Genomic DNA, 20,204 nt, shown 5'->3' with positions numbered 1-20,204 from the left:
CATTTAGGACAGGAAGTGGAAAACTATATTTAGCTGAAACTGTAGTAGAAAGTAGATGATCAGAATACTGCTTACATTTGTGGCCCCATTCCTGTGAACACTGATATAAGGCAGCCTGCAATGATGAGAAGCTCCTACTCAGGGGCAATATTCCCAGTGTGGTCTGTCTGCCAGCAAACAACGGAACAGTTGCCTTCCATGCTACTACCAGTACCACTGCACAACGTGCTCCAAGCATCCACCAAGCTTGGCAAGTACTCACTTAATGGAAGCGCTGGAAAGATCATATAACAAGTCAATGTGGTTGCAAACATGCTCTTCTGTTAAATGAATTTCAGGAAATTTTTGTCTCCTCCCTGGACATACCAAATTCAGGTAGCTTTGGAAAGCACCACCTTCTTTGTATCTTTACAGTAATAATGCTGATCTTGGTGCAATGCATCTTGAGCACAAACATTTCCTTCTTGAGAAGCACTATTCCTCTTGATTGGAAAGTGTATCATTGCTTGACAGACAGCAGGTATTTGATAACACTGATTTGTTTCCAGTTGCCTGAACTGTCCCTGGCCCATTTAAACATCACATCTCATATGTTCTAGGTCTGGATTTTTTTTTAGCAGTACTTTGTGTTGGGTTCAAGACCTCCTGAAGCCAACAGGACTTGTTCTCCTGATTCAAATGAGCTTAGATTAAGCCATTTAAAAAGCATGGCTTTTAAGGAGTTTTTAAGAATTGTTTTCTCAGTTCAACCCTGTAAATGTTGGTATTAGATTTATTTACTTCACTGAAGAGACAAATATGTAGCCTGGGTAGAAGATAACAGCTTTTGTGGTCAACAACTATCTAAAAGTTCCCATTCCAGCAGAAGCCATGGGTTTGATAGCGTACTTGATAGGATCTCTGGTCTGCCCTACGCAGGAGGTCAGACAAGACAGTCAAAACAGTCCCTTTCAAAACTAAAATCTGTGAACCTGTCAGAGTTTTTCAGCTTACAGATTCCTCCAGTGCTCTAAATTCACCACATGAAATCTGTCAACTGTGATGGTGGGGTTTGTGCCAAGAAACATGTCACCAGAAAGATGCACAATCATTACTTTATTAGGTAACCCGGTGTCCCAGAAATGAGAACCACTGTAACCCATCCCAACCTAAAACAGCCACTATCTCAAAGGACTATTAAATATTTGCATATAACATCTGTCTCAGCTCCTATCTGCTCTACTCATCATCTCCTCCATACATTTGCCAGATGCTGGAGTGAAGGCATACATCTTTTCATGAAACCATGGTCATCATGCTCAAGCAGCTCCCATTTCTCCAGGTGTTTCGTGATCTCACTACTTATTAATGTTCCTAGGAGTTAGCCTGACTCTAGGTCAGAATTACTGGTTAAATTTCTCCCAACCCATTTTGGAACAATTGGATTAGACTGATTTCTATTCAGCCCCTGGCTACACTTCTCCCTCATTCCTCTCTGAGTAGCTACTAATTCTGGAGGCAGGTTTCTCCCCAGTGTTTTTCTGTCATTTCACAGGTATAAATCAGCAAAACCTCCTTATGGATTTGCTGCATGAAGAATAGACCCTTCAGTCATTACTAGGAATGGATACATGGATACTTTTCAAGTTGCTAGGGTACTTCTAAGATAATTTGCATTGCCACAGTTTCTGTGCATGTCTTCCCTTTTAATTAATAGCCCAAAGACTATGGTGAACTGAGGTGCAATCTCAGCAGTTGCTCATGCAATTTTTGTGCACAGAATTTTAAAATCAGGTCCAGATTCTCCATCAGCAGCTTGCCCTATGTTACCATATCTTTTAAAAGCTACCAACTTTATCTACATATATTTTGTGAAATTGGCACCTAATTCAGTGTGACCATAACAGGAAATTACCTAAACACCATTTAGAAATGTTTCTAATTCTGTAATGTGTTGGAGGCCACAAGGTACACATGCTAAAAAGTACCTTCAGCATTTTGAGGATCTTCACCAATATTATAGAATGTAAACAGAAAGAGTTAAAACAGATTTTAAAATACCCAAGTTTTTTTATGAGTGGGAGATAGATTGAAAATAAAGACAATCAGTTAATGAAAAAAAAGGTAATTCTGTTAAACTGTTCAGATGCTCAAAACTCTATGAAGAATGCATGTGGCATGCCCATTGATGCTTCAGTATTCCTCCAACCACTTGATTTACAGTCCAAATCTAGGGTCTATGGCTTGTTTACTTTCTCCTGCAACTTTAGACTGAAAGCAAACCTTTGCAAGCACGTGGCTCATTTCAGACAAGCTGAGAAAGAGATAAAGAGAATATATCTTCCAGTTTATAATACTTAACACCTTAACTATCACAAATGCAGAGAATATCTGCAAAGCGCAAATTCTCTGGTTTATCATCAACTAAGTTCCTCTTGCCAGTCTGCAGGGATTGGACACTTACATTTTTTCCTTATGGGTGTGTGATCTTTGTCCCTCAATGTTTAACATCACATGGAACTGAGGAATTATACCTTGAAACAGGAGTGTCATTGTTCCACTTAACGCAAACAACTGAACAAGGCAAAAGCAGTGACAATTGTAATGCAGGGTTCTCCCTCCATCCCCCGCACTCCATGTGGGTATTTGGGAACAGTGCTATGGTGAAACCATTGCACAGTAGCCTGTCAGCAGCAATTTCACCTCCTTTTTGTCTTACTGTGCTCCAAGTCTGGCAGCACACTAAAGACTGAAAATGCAAGTATCCCATATCTATCCACCCACATAGCCTCTTCTACCAGACCCATCACAGACATATCTGGGAGCTTTTAATCACAGGAAATAGGCTGTCTAAGTGTGTCAAACAGGTAAGAAAAAGTCTTAATATCTGGTATTACTATGTTTTTTCAAGGGGGGGGGTGACTGAAGGTTTCAGCAGCTATGTAAGTTTCCCTTGATTGTTTACAACGGGAAACAGAAATTCTCAGCTTCAGCACAGGCTTTATGACACAACCAAGCCTCAGAAGGATTCCAGCCTTATCCTGGAATCCCAGGAGCTAGCTGACTGTTGTCCCAGTCAAAACCCATTTTCTGTCCCACTATGTTTTCTTGGGGCTCAGTCCTGCAAGGTGCAGTGTTTGTTGGCCAGGATCAAGGAAAGCCTGTAGTCTTTTCCTGACAGAAAGCACATTTGAAGTCTCTTGGGAGTCCGTGGACAGAGTCTGTGTATACCTTAGCATGCAGGAGCCGGAGTGACCATGAGCTGACAGGGACGAGCCCTTATCCACTTCTGCATTTGAGCAGAAACAAAGCAAGCCTCCCAGAAAAGCTTTGTCACATTTCCAAAACCAGAAAACTCCCTTTTTCTGTCCTTTGCCCTAAACTGCAGCTTGGGATTCATCCTTCTTCTTCCCTAAATAGCTAAGATTCAAGCTAAATAAAGGTATTGCAATTTGGTTTTAGCTGGAACATGTTAGCTAAAGGAAATACTGTAAATTACAGCACAATCTTGCCACACTATTGTGACTATGTAGCTGATAACTCAGCAGCCGGCTTACAAATGCAGCTGAGAACTCTTCATTAAGTAGGAAAAGCAAAGCAACAGTTGTTAAAAACGAGCAGTCACTAAAGATTCAGGACTTACCCTGAGTCATCCCTGGCTCCCTTCTCTCCTGCTGATGTTTTCATCCTTACAGCAAACTTTAAGACACTTTCTGTTTCACAGTGGCTGGAGAGTTCCTCGGTAAGAAAAGCAATTCCTTTCCATCGCTGAGCAGAACCTCCACATCCTCAGGTTTTGCACTGAAGATGGTATTTCAAGGGGCGTCAGGGGGAGGATGTTTAAAACCAGCTTCAGGCTCAGTAGTATCAGAGGGCAGAGGACTAAACAAACACTGAAATGAAAGCAAACTACCAAGAAGATCCGATTTTAGCCTCTCTTATTTCTACTTCCTGTATTTATATGAACGGGGGATTTCAGGAAGAGGCAGTCTTTGGTGGTCAAGGGTGTGTGTGCGTGTGTGTGTGTGTGTGTGTGTGTGTTAGAAACCCATATTTAGTAGTGCAGGCAGGTTAACCTCATTAGAAAGAAGGGCATGAGACCATCAACTTATTTGTTTCTCTAACTTAAATAAGTTTCAAGGGAAATTGTTTTACAGGCTACAGGTATATCAGGAGGCAACAGAGCATAGTGAACTTTGTAAAGGATTTTGTAAGGCAGCAAAGCAGTAAGTCTCTGTCTGCAAATTCCTGAAGCATGTGTATTTCTACTGCTTGAGTAACTGGAACCAGATGGAGCTTGGAAACCTTTATATTTACACAGGACCTGAGAAAATGAAATGTCTAACACTAGCGGAGGACAGCTTCACAAAAACATTCCCAGTTAAAGCAAAAGCTAATGATAAGGTTGTACAACTGCTAGCAAATGAACAGCTATCTGTGCTGCGAAGCTGCAGTCAGTCTCAGAGTACATTTGACCCCGAGTTATTTAAGTGATCAAGTAATGGTTGCTGTTATGGGAAACCTGACTGAATACAGACCAGCTGTGGAAGCTGGGGACTGACAGATGTGCTGTCAGACAGGGCTGGTGGTACTCCTATTTGGCAACGCCATTGTTCCAGAAATATCTGATACTAGGAGAATGCATAATGGAAAAAATAAGGCAGAAGTAGGAAGCAGAGGCGGAGAAAAGCAATTGCATGGAATGGACAGGGAGACAAAGGTAACTTTTTGCCCCTTTTATCTTTAGAAGGAATTTCTCCGCTTTTTAAAAATAGACAGTGCCATACAGCCCATAGCAGAATGCAAATGTCAGGGAACTGCCAGTGCATTGGCAAGAGGGAAACTAGACCTCAGTATTGAACACAGAGCCAATTCTGCTGGCACTGAGCTAAGGAGAGTCAGGGGGTCCTTCGCCATCACCAAGTCACAACTTCTGTGCTAACACTAGACCAAATTTTCCCAGGTTTTTTTTTTTAATAAAGACTGTGACTTCTGTTCACATAAGAAAATTTATGTTCTAGCTTTTAGAAGGATTCATCTTAGAAAGTCAAAGAGCCTAACTGAAAGAGTGCATGATGGAAAATTCACTACCCTTCTACACAAGGTGTCTTAGGGTTTAATTGCTGGTATTATTTAAATTCACACCTGATTTTTTCCCTCATTTAGTTTTAAATTTGCAGCTACTGTATTTCATAATGCTCTTTTCTACTACATTAAGGAGCTAGTTGGTCCATCTCCTGGAGTAATTTTCAGGCAATGGCAAACTCATTCAATGAAGAATTTAGTCCTCCTAGACAGGCAGGTTGGCTGAGATTCACTCATTCCTTACTGCAGGCTTGTCAGATCTCAGCTCTGAATCCTTCTGTGGGTTCTGAGCCCAGAGGTCCAAGAAAAAAATATGTTCTAGATTTGCTCACCAGCTGGGCACCTTTGAAATGCACCTCGGGTGCATGAGAACAATCTCCTACATGCCTCACACAAATTCAGCTCTACCCCACATTTCCATTTCCCTCCCCTGCAATTCGGCAGGGGCCAGGTCCACTCAGCATTTACCCTTGCTTTGCTGGAAAAAAAGTTTGCTGAGACAAAAACTGGGAAGTTGGGCTGATTGCATGGACCCCCTCAGATGGGAAAAACTGTTCACACAAATAGGCAGCTGTCCTATGCGAAGACCTAAGATTTTGCAAATGCAGAACATCACAGAGTGTTAGACAATTCCAATGATATTTTTAGGGAAGCAGAAACAAAATTACTAGAATTATTCACAAGACTTGGGAGGGAAAATGGCAACAATACAGAATAAAAAAATACACTATTTTGGTGCTATCTCAGTTTCATGTGATTTGAGTGAAATCTTTCACACTATTTCCAATGTAAAGAATGTAGTTTCAGACATGTGAAGTTTCAAAATTTGTTTCGCTAAAGATATTGACCAAATTTAATTTTAAAAGATTTTGTAATTTTCTGCAAAGTACTCAGTATCTCTGTAAAATATTTAAAATATGAAAATGAAGACAAAGTTTAACTTAAGAAATTTTGTCCAGTCTTTACTAGGTATTTTTTTAAGCCAGAGATTTGACAGGTTTGGAATGTGACACTGTGTTCTAGTATCAGGCTTTGGAAGTAAACAATTACACAAAAGCTAAATGACAAAATAACACCCAGTTACTTCAAACTGAGGCTCCTCTATGATAAATCCAAGCTGAACGGGGAAATTCATTTCTTTTCTAGAACTGATTCACCCTTTCCATCTTAAGACACAGCATCCTGCAGCCTGTTTTAGTAATTCTATGCAGCCGAGTTAGAAAGGTTTAAAAATGGCTTATGGGGGAAGCCATTAAGTACGAGCACTTTGGCTATAAAAAAGTGCTTTCAGCATATGCACAGATTACATGATAGTTCTGTCTTCCATATAGTAGGAAGTGGTTGCATCAATAATACAGCATGTATTAACAGCCCATAGGAATTGTCATGCCTATTGTGTCACTAATCCATAGATTATGTGCCTTTTATAGAGCCTATTACATAACAGATCATGATGGGTCATCATGTCAAGAATGGAAGGATTAAAAGAAGAGGTATTTTTCACATTCAGATTCTGATTCCTAGAAGTTAATTCTATGCATAAGAAGGAATCCTTTTCTTTCCCCAGCTTAGAAAAATTTAGCTTAGCATACATTAATGAACAAACCCTTATGTAAAAATCAAGGAATGCAGGATATCCCTTTTCTCCACTTCCACGAGACTTTTCTGTAGATGCACAAAAGCCAAGAGTGGCTAATGGCAGGTTTATACAGCAACAGGGATTCCAGTCTCATGCACAGTGCTTAAGAAAAATAAGACCAAGATTTGTTTTAACTTGCATCTCCTGGTTGTAAACTGGCTAGGAGTATTCATGAGAAGACTTGTCTAATTAAACTGTTAATACACCAGGCCATGAGATGAAGTTAACTCTTAGCTTCTCTTTTTCTCCTTTTTTTTTTTTTTTTTTGCATTTAAAAGCTTTTTGTGAGCCCAGAACAGACTGTACCAGAGCCTGTGTGCATATATACCAGAAGTCATCAGACCCTGAGGTGGACTACAAGGATGTTGAAAATGGGCAATCAAGGGTAAGGAGGAGTATCTCCAGAGGTTAGGTAGCTGGGAAAGGAAAATAGTACTGCACAGCCTTCAGATCTTACTTCTACTCCTTTGTCAGCATCCAGCACTCAGTGTGAACCTGCTGGACACCACTGTACCATGAGACAAAGCAGCCAAAATGCTCTCCATCAGGGTGTTTCTGAGCTGTCATAATTGCTTCTGAATCAGTGCCTCAGTACAGCAAACTGTGTTCTCAGCAATTCACACACTTCTAGCCTCAAAAGAGCAAATTGTGTGTTTCAGAATTGCTGCAAATCAAAGCAATACACTTAACTCACTCCAAATAATGGCTTGATCCAGGCAATACTCCCTGGAATAGAAGAAAATGTGGGCCTTCGTTAATTCAGTTCAGCAAGGTCCAGATTTCACCAAAAAAGTAAAGGTACATAACCTATTTGGGTCCTTAAATTTTAGATTTTCAATAATAAACATGAGAATGTTTCACATCTTATCATCTGAGAAAAAAACACACTCTAGTTGTTTATATAATTTATTGATAGTGTACATATTTTTATATAGTGCATTATAATACTGACTGCTATAATCTTTATAAATGCTGAGTTAACTATTTTTTATAATTCTCACAACAAAAATAATCAAATATCATGCCAACATTTTGTAACAAATTATCACATTAAATCCATTTGGATTCCATGACATATTTATCTGTACAATGGACCCCATATCACAGAGCATTCACAGTGCATAAGGTCACAGTCATTGAAAAAATAAATAACATGAGAGATTTCTGTTATTTACAGTTTACAAACCCATCCCTTTCTGTTTTCAAAGTAAGCAGTTCCAGAAAGTTTTAATAATATTTAAAGAGGTATTGCACCTCCTATGGGTGCACAGCAAATGCCTGCAAGTACGAAACACAGGTTTTTAAAAGGTTCAGAATTCATTTTAGTGATCATAAATAATTTCAAATACTTTCTTGCAATAGAGGAGATAGTGTGAGCCAAATTCTATACTCAGTTCCACTGACACAAATTTGTGCCAACTATCAGGACAGTAATGAGTGCTGTCACCACTCCCAAGAACGTGAAGGCAAGAATTTGGTCACAACTTTGCTGCAGTTACACTTATTTGAAACAGAGGTGCTGCTGGGGAAGGAGATTTACAAGTGTTCTTTGCATACATAACTGGTATATGAATGAAGGCCATAATCTTGCTATAAAAATCCTCTCAAAGGAAGCATCTTTATTGTTGTTATCAATCTTTCTAGAGATTATACCTGTATAGTTTCCATATATTCTGATACTTCTAGAATTTGTTATCATGTTTAGTGCTACAAATCAAACTTTAGATTTGTCTTTCAAGTTTATCAAGACTATCTCACTGATAGGATGGCAGTGATTGCCTACATTCTTTGCGCTAGTAAAAAAGAAAAAAAAAAAGGGATTAAATTCAAACAGGCAATTCTTCTAAGAAAATATCCAAATGGCATTAATTTCCCATAATCATTAATTTCTTTCAGACAGTGTGCTGTATGTCAGAAGTATGTCAGCAAGCAGAACCACACGAGGAGCAAATTGCCACAACCACTACACATCTCAGCCTGTGCAGAAGCAGCTACATGTATCTCACTTGTCAGGACAGGGATGCATAGGATTTCACAGATTTCTTTTGGGAGCAAACATGAGAACCTGACATATGGGGAAATGTGAGAAAAGTGTGTGCTCAAGTTATTCAAAAGGAGGTTTTAAATATGCACACAGTAGGTCAGAAACTGGAATGCACATATCAGTTGAATGGCATTCTCCTCTTCAGCAGAACATCCATCACTTGCATACAGACTTCTCAAAATAGTTCAAGAGAATAATAAAGGGTTTGGTACAGAGTTGCTGGAACTAAATGCTGTCATTTACCTGTGTAACCATCACATAAATCTCACCACCCAATAAAATGAAAAATATGGAGTTCAGACACAAAGAAGTAAAAAGGAAATTGTGTAGCAAATGCACGAGCTGCAGATTTTTTTTCTGAGTGTTTAAACACAAATAACTAACAGAGAGAGATCTGAGGCTTGCAATGACAGAATGTTATGCTTAAAGGTGATGTATTTCAATTAGGAAGACTCTTTGGTTTCACCTGGCTATCAGTTATTTTAGTGTCTGATTCATATTACATTAGGTCTGATCTTTCCTTGGCATGAATTATCAGGCAGTATTCATACAGCTTAAAGCACTCTACCAAAATCAACTAATAGTAGAACACAAGTAAATGGCATTACAATGGCAAGAAATCCAAGAAAGGAAGACAACAAAATCCATGTGGGATTTGTGTAACTAGAGCAAACACATAATAGAAACAAGTGCAATTAAAGCGCAATCACAAGGGAAATCAAAGACAGAATAGAATCTTCTCTATGATTGCTAAGTATTAGATTAGTAAAGACCTTTTCCATTTGTTTACATGTTGACAGAAAGTTTACAAATATCATCTAAATCCAGAAACTAATTTTATGTTTGCTACAGTTGCAGCAAGCATATAAAAACAAAATAAAATTGGCACGCCAATGACTGAACCAGGAGAAAGATGTTGACTATGCTGTACCTGTTGGGAAGACTTAAGGTGTTCTTCTAGGCTAGACCTCAGCCCAGAGAGCAGCCCTTACATCATCAAATAGATAACCATATCTGTAGCTTCTCAGATTTAGACATGTAGATCCTAAGCTTGAAATCTTTACACAAGCAATACTTTATAATGCAGTACAATTGTTATGGTAAATAAATGTAATCAAAAATTGTCAAACTCAATGGAAACTCCCGCTTGCTTCCTACAGACAGGACTGCAACCTGTGGGTCTATGTGGGACTGTGCTACTCCAGGGGAACTGCAGCAGAAAAGAGCTGCTAAAAGCCCTCCTTGGCCAGCTATAATTCAGTTTTGCTCCCACTCATACACACAAGGGCAGATGCACAGTTTTGAAGTCTGAGACAAGGAACGTGTTCTCCTATTTACAAGAGTGGAAATCAGAAGTGGTATCAGCAGAGCAGAAGTCCACAGACTCTGGTTAAACCTTATAATTTGAGAAAGAAATAAAATCCTTGCACTACCAACCCAGTAAAATATGAAAAGATCTGAATATGACAGAAAACCCCAAAACTGTGCTCCACTGTCATCTTAGGACACAATCCAGCAAGGCACTTGGATATATGCTTAGCTTTAAGAATGGAATCAAACCTGCTGAAGTTAAGCTTTGCTGGATATGGGATATATTTTTCTGAGTTGTATTATTTTTCAGTGTTAGTATGCTGGCAAATTTCAGATCACAGTAACAGTTTTACCTCTCACATCCACCAGCTTTCTTTTCACTCTTGAGCTGAACATTAACTTATAGAATATTGCGACACACATTCCAGACTCAGTCAGCTAACTCTTGCAATGGTTGATAAAACAAAATGGCTACAAAATTTGAGACACAATCTGAACAGCTGCAGGACAGAACTGTACTAATTGCAGAGAGCTAAGCACAAATCACTCCTTTTCTTGATTTGAAAATGGCAAAATTTGCAATGGTTTCCTGACTACGCAAGCAAATTTTTTCTTTTTTTTTTTTTTTTTTTTGTATACACGTGAAAGGCACTAGTTTGTTATTACTCTGCAACAGCCTACTGAATTATTGATACAGTCTGATGTGGGTTTATCTGACACACAACGATTCGTCAGTCAGATCTTTCTTGGACCATTCAGTTTACCTGCGTAGCTTGGTGTATAACTCTATTTATTTTAGCATATGGATTATGACAACTTAAAAACCCTTTAAACTACTTCATATGATAATGTGTCATCAAGGCCCTGATACAGCATCTCATAATTCTTTGGCAAACGATACATCCTTAGTCATGTGGTGGTGTCAGAGGAGAACCCTACTAAGGTTATTTATAATTATAAGCATGGCATGATACCTGTCTCATAGCAGGATATGCATGAGACCATCTCATGAAATGCAACATTAGAATTCAATATAAATTGTCCTGAAGTGGGTCTATGTTTCAGGGAGGGCTGTAGATGACAGGACCAGCCACATGATTTAAGGGCAGTACTATGTTCTGAGACTGACCCTTGATAAAACACAACACTGGTTTTCTGGAGCAGGTGATATTCAATTTAGGCAGAGTAATTCTAAATTATGTTTGAAGAACTCATAGCATTAGCAAACAAAAATCTGCGTATGTTTGGGCTGGGGGTTAGCTGCTACAGAAAATAATGGTGCCTGTATTTTTCCAAAGTTGCCTGGTTCAGAAATACGAAGGTACAGTACAGTTTGCTAGATCTGGCACTATAAGCTTTGATGCCCTCATGAGTGTCAACTCAGCTTTCACTAAACATTCAAAACCTGATTTTGGAACCACTCTTCTACTGTGTGAAGACATCTGAGCTGCCTGAACCATGCACAGGAGAGCAAATATTTGCTTGGAGACAGTTCTCCAAGACCACACAACAGCAGAATATAGGAAAAGAACATTTACTCAGCCTCTCTCTGCTCCTTTCAGTCTTATATTTAAGTCATCCCCACATTTTCAGCAGCAAACTGTCCTGAAAGACAGCAGGGGAGAGAGAAAGACTAGAAGGGGATGCTCCTACAGTGGTACAGCAGTATGCTGCATTTTCACAGCCTTTCTGCAACAGAAGACTCTAAGATGAACATGAATTCCACCTCCTCAGCTTTATACTGCAGCAAAAATGTCTTGAATGCCTGGAAATGGGGTCATTGGCATTGTTGAGATAAAATGTGTTTTACTGCCATGCTTGCCTATTCAATAAAGCATTTTAGTAATGCTGTATTTGTGGCCATCTTTAGAACTGGCTTGTTTAATGACAGAACTTTTAAATTATGAACCCTAAATGGATACTAATACTGACATTTGTAACAAAGTGTAAAGCAAGTAATAAATGTGTTGCTTTTTTTCTTTAGGATTACATTGAAAGGATCCAATTCCTAAAAAAAATTCAACAGCAGAATACACTCCTTAATTTGTACTAAAATAATTTTTAAAATAGCCATAATTGTAAACACATTGCCTGGTGTAAACGGTATTCTGCATGTCAGTTGGCTAAAAATAATTTGTTAAAAGAAGGAACTTTCTGAGTAAGTGCTTATTTACTAATATTTTATAGCATGTTCTCATTGACACAATTTTTTATATATAGTCTTAATGGAAATATTTATATATTTAAAAACACATCAACTGTTAGTTGATAGGTTTGATTTATAAATATTAAAAAATTAAAAAAATCTATGTATAAAGTTAACTGTGCTTCTTTAGAAACTTTATGTGATCATTCACATACAGCTTCAAAATATTTTTAAAGTTTAGTAGCAATTTAAAATATGTTGTCTCAGTGATTTGCAATTGTATGACCACTACAATGTGGAATGTTACCCATTATTTCAATACTCTGGGTTGAATCTTGCCGTCAATTACATTCAGAGTAATTCCTTACATCAGATTAATGCTGGTGGAAAGGATGTCAAAACTTGGCTTCTACTCGGAGTTGAAAAGAAGTATATTGTGCTTCAAAACTTGCATGCAATCAAATCAAGGACCATATTCTCTTGACAGACTTGCTTTCGTCTATGTGATTCTTATCTGCACTGCTCCACGACAGACACTCATCTTCATTAAGCTTCTGGGAATAAAGAAAAATTGGTGAAGAATACACCAGCTTCTTGACTGATGAAATAAGCTTCTTCCTCCCATCAATCAAATTGAATCAAATCAAATCATAATCAGGGTGGGTTTTGTTGTCAGAAAGTCTGGATTATGTTCAGATACTACTCTCAGCTGATAACAACAACTGATAGTTACTGAGCACCCAGTTTTATTTTACTTGTTTAGTTTCTTCTAAATTTACACGATGGGCTTACAATGGCCAATGCAAAGTTTTTTTGTGGTGTAATATTCCACAAATGTCAGTTTATATTTATGTGTACAGCATTCCTCATTAACAATAAAACATATTTTTCAAGTATGAATTTCTGCATGTAATTCTCTTCTTCAGTATGCAGATACTCTTGACTTCTAGTGTGCATCATCACAAGTGATACAACATACAACCATTTCCTCTTCTTTCTCTGCCACATTGTTCATGTTCATTGAACAGAGCGATAAATATCCAACACTGCCATCAAAAACTGTCAGTGAAGTTCCTCTATAAGCAGAGCACTTGGAAGGGAAATGATGTCCTCAACAGTGCATGCCATGATATGTGCCTTGGACTTTCCGGTCCTGTAGCTGAGACATTTTGAATGAGCCAAGAAAAGTTCTGAACTTGCCTCTTATCCTTCCATGGAAAGTAAATGTCAAAACCAAAAGAACTATAAAGATTTTTCTCCTGTCCTCTTGCTAACCTTGGTGATGGTTGATTGTCTGCAAAAGGAGAATGGAAACCACAACAGAATGCCCAGAAATGGGTCCTTTTTAGAGTGCTGCATAAGATCCACGTAGCTTTATGTCTGAGCAGCAGTACCCAAAGAGGAGGAAAATGCTTTGGTTGCCTTGAGCTAGCATGTTAAAAGGAAGGTATGCTTTCCTTCCACATAGGAAAAAGTGCTTGTTAGCTGATGAAGCAGGAACGACACTCAAATTACTGATGGAAAGAAGGTAAAAATGTGAAATGCCTCCTGCCATTTACAGCCTGTGTAATCAGAAGAATTTCAGCCTCTCTCCTCATTGTGGTTTAAAGTTCTTCTCGGCACATAGGGAAGTTGACAAAGGTGAAGACATTAAACTCTATCATTATAGATAAACACAGGAAAACAGCATAAAGAAACAACACGTAGATGCCTAATTTCTTGTCAAGTTTCCACTTATTTGCATGGATTCCAAACACCTGCAAGCAAACAAAGTATTAGTTAATTAAGCTCTGAAGGAAACTTTTGGAAACACTCATTATAAGCTAAAAACGAGTCTTTTGAATTAGAGATCTTGTATGAAGATAAAAATACATTCTCAGTATTTTATAGATCAAAAAAGCTACATATGTTTTTCTGATCAAGAAAAGAAATGTAAAAGCCCAAACTAAGAACTGAAATTCTGGTTTGACTCTCAGTTGTCCTAAGATTGTTTTACAAAATATTTGATGAACTAAAATAGAGCACTGAATGAACTACATGAGTGTCCCTCCCTCAAGTGTTCCCCTGCAGATTCTTTATGTCCCAGTAGTACACCAGCACCTAATGCCCATTCTTTCAACAACTTCAGAAGAGGTGCTTTCTTTGCAGTTTGGCTGAGCTCCAGAACTAAGGGTAGTAGTAAGTTACAGGTAGCAAAGCAATGAAGTCCTCAGGAAGGCACCTCTTTTCAATGGCATTGAGTGCCTCTGAATTGTTATTTGTCTTGCTCAAGTCTCCACTGAGTTTGCTGGAAAGGTCTGTGCGAATCAGGGTATTCAGCAGAACAAACAAGACAATAATAGATGGCTCAAACTCAGCTGATATGGCTTCTGCTATGAAATGATTCTTTTCAGAAAAACATGAAGGGCTAGCATAGTAACACAACTGTATTATCTTCCCATTTTTTCCCAAAGTGCTGGTTACCAATATGCATGCAGCAACATCAGATACAAATGTCTACAGAACAACTCTGTTGTTTCACAGGCACTGTGCAGTATGGCAGACTGGGGATAGGACAAAAAAAAAGAAAAGAACAGGCTCTCACATCTTATGTATCAGACACATTAGGAAGGTAGTAGCAGAGTGAACAGCCCTGGTCATTCTACCACTTACATCATGCACAGGTGATATGAAGTTTTGTAAGACCAAGTCATGCAACAGTGTGAAACCTCCAGTGATGACCCCTTCTTCCTATAGAGCCTCTCCAAAGTCTCCCAGGCAACCAGTGAAACACATTAGTATAAGTGAGTATTTTATACCTTTTTGATTCCTTATATCTGATTTGATTCTTCCTACAGAGGGTTCCCTGGGAGTCAGCAGGATCAGACCTTAAGTACCAGCAAAATTGACTTTTGAAACAGAATTAATTTTCCAGCTTGATAAGTCATGTCACAAGGGCAAGTGTCTTACACTGAGTGACATTTAGCATCTGCATTTAAAGTCCTGAGGTTCACAGTCCTCACTGACTAGTACTTATTAACAGTTTAAGCTACAGCACTTGATTAGTCCAGGCTGGTTTTGGAAATCAGAGACAATGGCAAAGGGTGATAAACCATACCTGGGTCTTGTCCCAGCATAAAGTAGAGATAGGTCTGGGGTATGCACACAGGACCAAAGAAGCACTACTGGATCCCATAATTTCAACACTGCCACTGAAATCTATGGGGCCTACACATACCCAGCACCTCTTGCACCAAATGCCAGACTTCAGTCCTCACTGAGGACAGCGGTAGCTCTTCAACTCATGTTATTGCTAGAAGAATGATACTTCACAAGAAGCAATGCTAAGTATTTCTATTTTATCCTTCTATACCATGTAAATACCTAATCATTATTTTGCAATTGGAATAATTGGAGATGCTCAGATACTTACAGTAAGTGCCACTGATCCTAGCAAAAGTCCAACTGAATAGACCAGTCCTTTGCTGTTTATCTTAACCTGCGGGAATTGGAGGAGACTTTTAAAATGCTGAGCATATAGCTGTGCTTTGGAGATCAAAAATCAATTTACTGATTTATAGTCCACCTTCTGTTTTGAATAGCGACTTACATATTTTAAACTATGGAAATCCACAACAGATTTATCATAATAAAGAACAGGAAGATTAGGGAATCAAAGCAAATGTATAGTAATCCCATCCCCATTAAAAAAGAAGTCAGCATTTATAATGGGATTTATGTTAAAAAATCCTCAGAAGAGAGAGATAAGCTGTTATTCTCATCTTACAGACAAAAATACTAAGGTATATGGAGACAGCTGTGCTAGAAGTTGTATAGTGAGAAAATGATAAGAGCCATGAACTATCCATGGCACTATTTTTCTGCTACACAGTGTAATATACTTCAGTTGACAAACTGGAAATTAATTGTAGCTTGTGGAAGGAGAATTGCCTCCTTAACTTTATGTTCCTTGGCAAAGAGGAACTAATTTAGCAACTAATAACATGCTCAGCAGGTTCTTTGGGGGTTTACTTATTTTATTTACATGCTTTCCTTTTAGGATTTTTTACAAATAGAATAAAAGGAGAACTTAAAGATTTGCCAAGTATACGTACAGTTGATCCATAATCAATCGCCATGGTCTGCAAACCCCATGGAATGCCAAGTCCCACCAGAATGTCAAAGACATTACTCCCTACTGTATTGGACACTGCCATGTCACCAAGGCCTGCAGAGAAAAAAAACCAACTCTTCAATAAAATCAAAGTATACAACCATTACTCTGTGTACTAGAGGAAATTAAAGGGGAACGATCTTCACTGATGCAATTCCCCCTAGAACCAATCAGAGTATCTGAGGTAGGGAGACAATTTCCATAACATTTGCATGACTTCCGAAAAAAGCGGGCAAAAATTGCACTCCAACTACATCTTTCTTGTGCCTCAGAGAGCTTTTACAAGGTGTGTGGTATCCATTCAGCATCTGAGTTCAATGTCAAAGTCCTGTTCTAAATAGCCAGCAGCCACAGAAACCTGAATATTATGTATGGGATTCAGTATGTGGCTACGTGACCTTTATCTCATGTGAATGATTCAAAGAGATCCTGAAAATAACCCAACCAGGTGGTAGTCAGTGATATTAAGCACTTCTGTGGGGCTCAATCAGCAATAATTGCACTTCAGGAATAATAAAATGCTACAGGAAAGTTAAAAAAGAGTGAATTGTGGTGAAGTACCTAGGTATTACATGAAATCTACTTCAAATACTCATCACTGGTTGGCATCTCATTCTACACCACTGTCAATGAATATGAGGAAGGCAGAATTCTCAGTCCGTGCTAATTTCCTTTAGGCACTGGCCTAACTATTAAATCACTTTCACAAAGTGAATACTGGAAAGGAAGAGGAACTTTGGCATAAATGGGACATCCCACAAACAGTTTCAGAGTATACACAGAGTGGAGACATACACTACCACACCATAAATACAGTATCTTCTAGTAGGAAGCTGCTGAGAGAAGGGTAATGCTTTCAATTCAAATTATAGTAGTGTTCCTCTCTGCTACTAGATATTTGTCTGCATTCTGTCAGTAAACAACTCTCTTGAATTCAACTAGAGCAAAGTCCCTGTACTGTCTTTAAGGAAATTAGGCTGCTTTTTGCCAAGCTAGTGCACACTTTCCCTCACTTTCAGAGGAAAAAATCCCTACAGTAGTTTTGTCTAAAACAATAGAACTAATCTAAAGAAGCAGTTTGTTAATTTAAAAATGTAACATGTTACAAAAATCTGTTTAATAACGCACATGAAAAATTAATTTAGTAGGAAGGTGGTTCCATAAAAATTTTGAATACTTTTTTGTATTGTTTTTTTTGTGAGATTTTCCTGCACATAAAAAATAATACAACCTGGAAAATTAAATATTTTAAATGTATAATACTTTTCAAGCAGGCAACATTTAACAGCACTACTTCTATCTCAAATTACAAAGGCAGGGCTTTTGAGTACTTAATTTATCACTGCAAAACACTTTTTTTTGCCCAATGATGTGTGCTGCAGATCTCATTATCAGGAAGAAAAAAAGGCTATAGGAATTGAAACAGTGGAAAAGAATACCACTAGGTCCTTTTCTTATTCTACTGCTGTACCAGGGATCATGCTGTCAGCTTTTATGTTTTTCATCAACAGGAGGGGACGCTGCTACCAGTATTTTTCAAGTAAAAAAAGGAAGTGTAAAGACACTTAATCAAAATTTAAAGATACATAAGAAAGCCTCTGACAATTTCAAATGGACAGTTGAGGAGGACACAGCTGACAGTTATCTAAAACTCTATCCAGCATGGCTATTCAGATGTCAAAGTGGGAAAGAGGTCTGCATTTGGATGAGAAGCATGCCTGGAGAAATATGACTTCTACCACATCCTCTTAAACTGCTTCACTTCCCTGGGTTTGAGAGGTCTTCTAGAAATCAGCACAAGTTTTACATGGACAAGTGGTCGTCAGTATATACTCTTCAATGTAGTTTTTAATAGCTGATATTCTAGTTTTGTCTATGACTTTTATCTTTTTACCCTGGCTAATACATACCATGCATGGCATATCTGAATGTTGAATTACCTTCTAGAATGCTAGAATGCCCAGTCCCAACAAGCAAAAGATAACAGGACAAGGACTACTTTTTTGATTTACAATAATTAGTAAAGTGTTTTGGCTTCTAATGAGGCCCTGACACAGTAAAAAATAAAATAATAATAATAATAATAAGAAGAAGAAATAAAATAGACAATCTGTGTGTATGGAGGAAGCAAATCACAAAGCATGTATGAAGGAATGCAGTTATGCTTCAGCAGACACAGTACCTTGTCTTGCTACTATTAAGCTGGCCATGCAGTCTGGGACACTTGTTCCTGCAGCTAGGAAAGTAATGCCCATGATCACATCTGGTATCCCAAGGGTGTATCCAATCACAGTCACCTGAACAGTGAGGAAAGCAGATTAATTTACCATATCTGGAAAGTCTCCTCATTCCAATACAGTTGGGCCATACTCTTAAATTTGATTTCTGGTTTGGACCCTAACAGGATTAGACTCAGGACACTTACCTATTTCTGCAAACCAAATACTTGTGGAATAATCAGCCTAAAAACAACCCCATGCAAAGGAAAAGGACCTTGGGTCTTATTATTCAACATTTCTTGAATAAACAAAACTCCATTTTCTGTGCTTCTAACATGATATACTGATCTTTTAAGGAGATCAGGTGACCTGGTCTGTGGGTTTCGGATTTCTTTGTTCCCAAGAATGGCAAAGATTCTCACTGGTTCTATTCTCAAAAGGACTGCAACCAATTTATATTGTAATATAGGGGCAGAGATATAAAGAATTTATTATAACCCAACACATGAAGAAGAAACTAATTTCTTGCATGACTTCTGATACAATCTTGCAGTGGGCATGTCTGGTTATACTGAGACTCCAGAGACAGCTTTAAAAGAGGTCAGGGAATCACTGAAGACTGAAGAATTCTTAGAAAGGACAGGGAACTGTATTTAGTTGGAATATTCAAAGAGGGCTGAAAAAGCATGAAGAAAAGGCAGTTGAAAAGGAAATAGGCTTGTGAGAGCGAGAAGACTGAATCAGGGACAGGCAGCTGCCTACCTGCTGAGACTGCTAAGGATGGAAGTCTTTAAAGCTCTGCGTTGTTTTCTCAAAAAAGTTTGCCAGTGTCTTACATGAGTAGAACTGGACTCTTCACCAAAGAAAAGGTGTATTTTAGGAACCTGATGATAAATCTTATCTTCAGGGGCAGGGACTCAGAAATAGGAGTAGGCATGATTCTCCTGCTGCAACTGGTAACAGGGTATTAAAGTCCATCTGCCCCTTAGAACAAACTGTATTGCACTTCATCTGCCTCTTAAAACAGTGTTGCACCCTTAATGAGCATCTCTCTCATTTTTGATATCTACACATGGAACCAAGGTACAGAGTGTGAGCTTGCAAAGGACATATAATATGAAATAAATGTGTGGCTCTGGCATCATTATGCCAGGCAGAATGAGTGGCTGGTATAGGAATTTCTTCAACAGTCTATGTTAAGAGGATTGCTTTACAATGCAAAACTTATATAGAAAGTTGCAAAAAGCATACAGAAAACACAATCTTCCATGAGAAGAAACATAAAGCAGTTTGCAAATGCCTGACACATTTCAGGAAAGTAGAGATGTTCTCCATCCAAAAAAGTTTAAGAAGTTTAAGAACAAAAATTCGTCCATATGCGTGACCAGAAGAGTGTGTGTGTGTGTATATATATATATAATATATATATATGTGTGTCTATGAGTGTAATATGCAAGACTATATATATTCCAACATGAAACCAGCTGAAGGTTTCTTCACCATATATTCCTTTAAAAAGAAAAAGGAAAATGGGCATATGAATTCTTCTCAGCATATGAATTCTTCACAGCATCCTACCAATCTTCAGCTTTATATTGCAGAAGTACTGCTCATTTTCCCATCACAGA

The 20,204-nt window shown here is 38.3% G+C and overlaps 2 protein-coding genes across 2 annotated transcripts in view; both read right to left on the bottom strand.

Moving 5' to 3' along the window:
• Window positions 1-3,871, bottom strand: part of RIN3 (Ras and Rab interactor 3) — a 66,740-nt gene extending 62,869 nt beyond the window's left edge. Inside the window, exon 1 of the mRNA XM_032690805.1 lies at window positions 3,623-3,871. Within this exon, the coding sequence (XP_032546696.1) occupies window positions 3,623-3,666 (44 nt within the window). The 5' untranslated portion in view covers window positions 3,667-3,871. The remainder of the gene's footprint in view (window positions 1-3,622) is intronic.
• A 3,724-nt stretch (window positions 3,872-7,595) lies between these two features.
• SLC24A4 (solute carrier family 24 member 4) overlaps window positions 7,596-20,204 on the bottom strand; it is a 96,606-nt gene continuing 83,997 nt past the window's right edge. The window contains exons 14-17 of the mRNA XM_032690807.1: window positions 18,540-18,654; window positions 16,299-16,411; window positions 15,617-15,682; window positions 7,596-13,961 (exon numbers count right to left, since the gene is read on the bottom strand). Of these exons, the coding sequence (XP_032546698.1) occupies window positions 13,809-13,961; window positions 15,617-15,682; window positions 16,299-16,411; window positions 18,540-18,654 (447 nt within the window). The 3' untranslated portion in view covers window positions 7,596-13,808. The remainder of the gene's footprint in view (window positions 13,962-15,616; window positions 15,683-16,298; window positions 16,412-18,539; window positions 18,655-20,204) is intronic.

Source organism: Chiroxiphia lanceolata, chromosome 6 (assembly GCF_009829145.1).
Source record: "Chiroxiphia lanceolata isolate bChiLan1 chromosome 6, bChiLan1.pri, whole genome shotgun sequence".
NCBI classification, from domain to species: domain Eukaryota; kingdom Metazoa; phylum Chordata; class Aves; order Passeriformes; family Pipridae; genus Chiroxiphia; species Chiroxiphia lanceolata.
The sequence above is the reverse complement of the archived record's forward strand: the minus strand, read 5'-3'. Positions and strand labels throughout refer to the sequence as shown.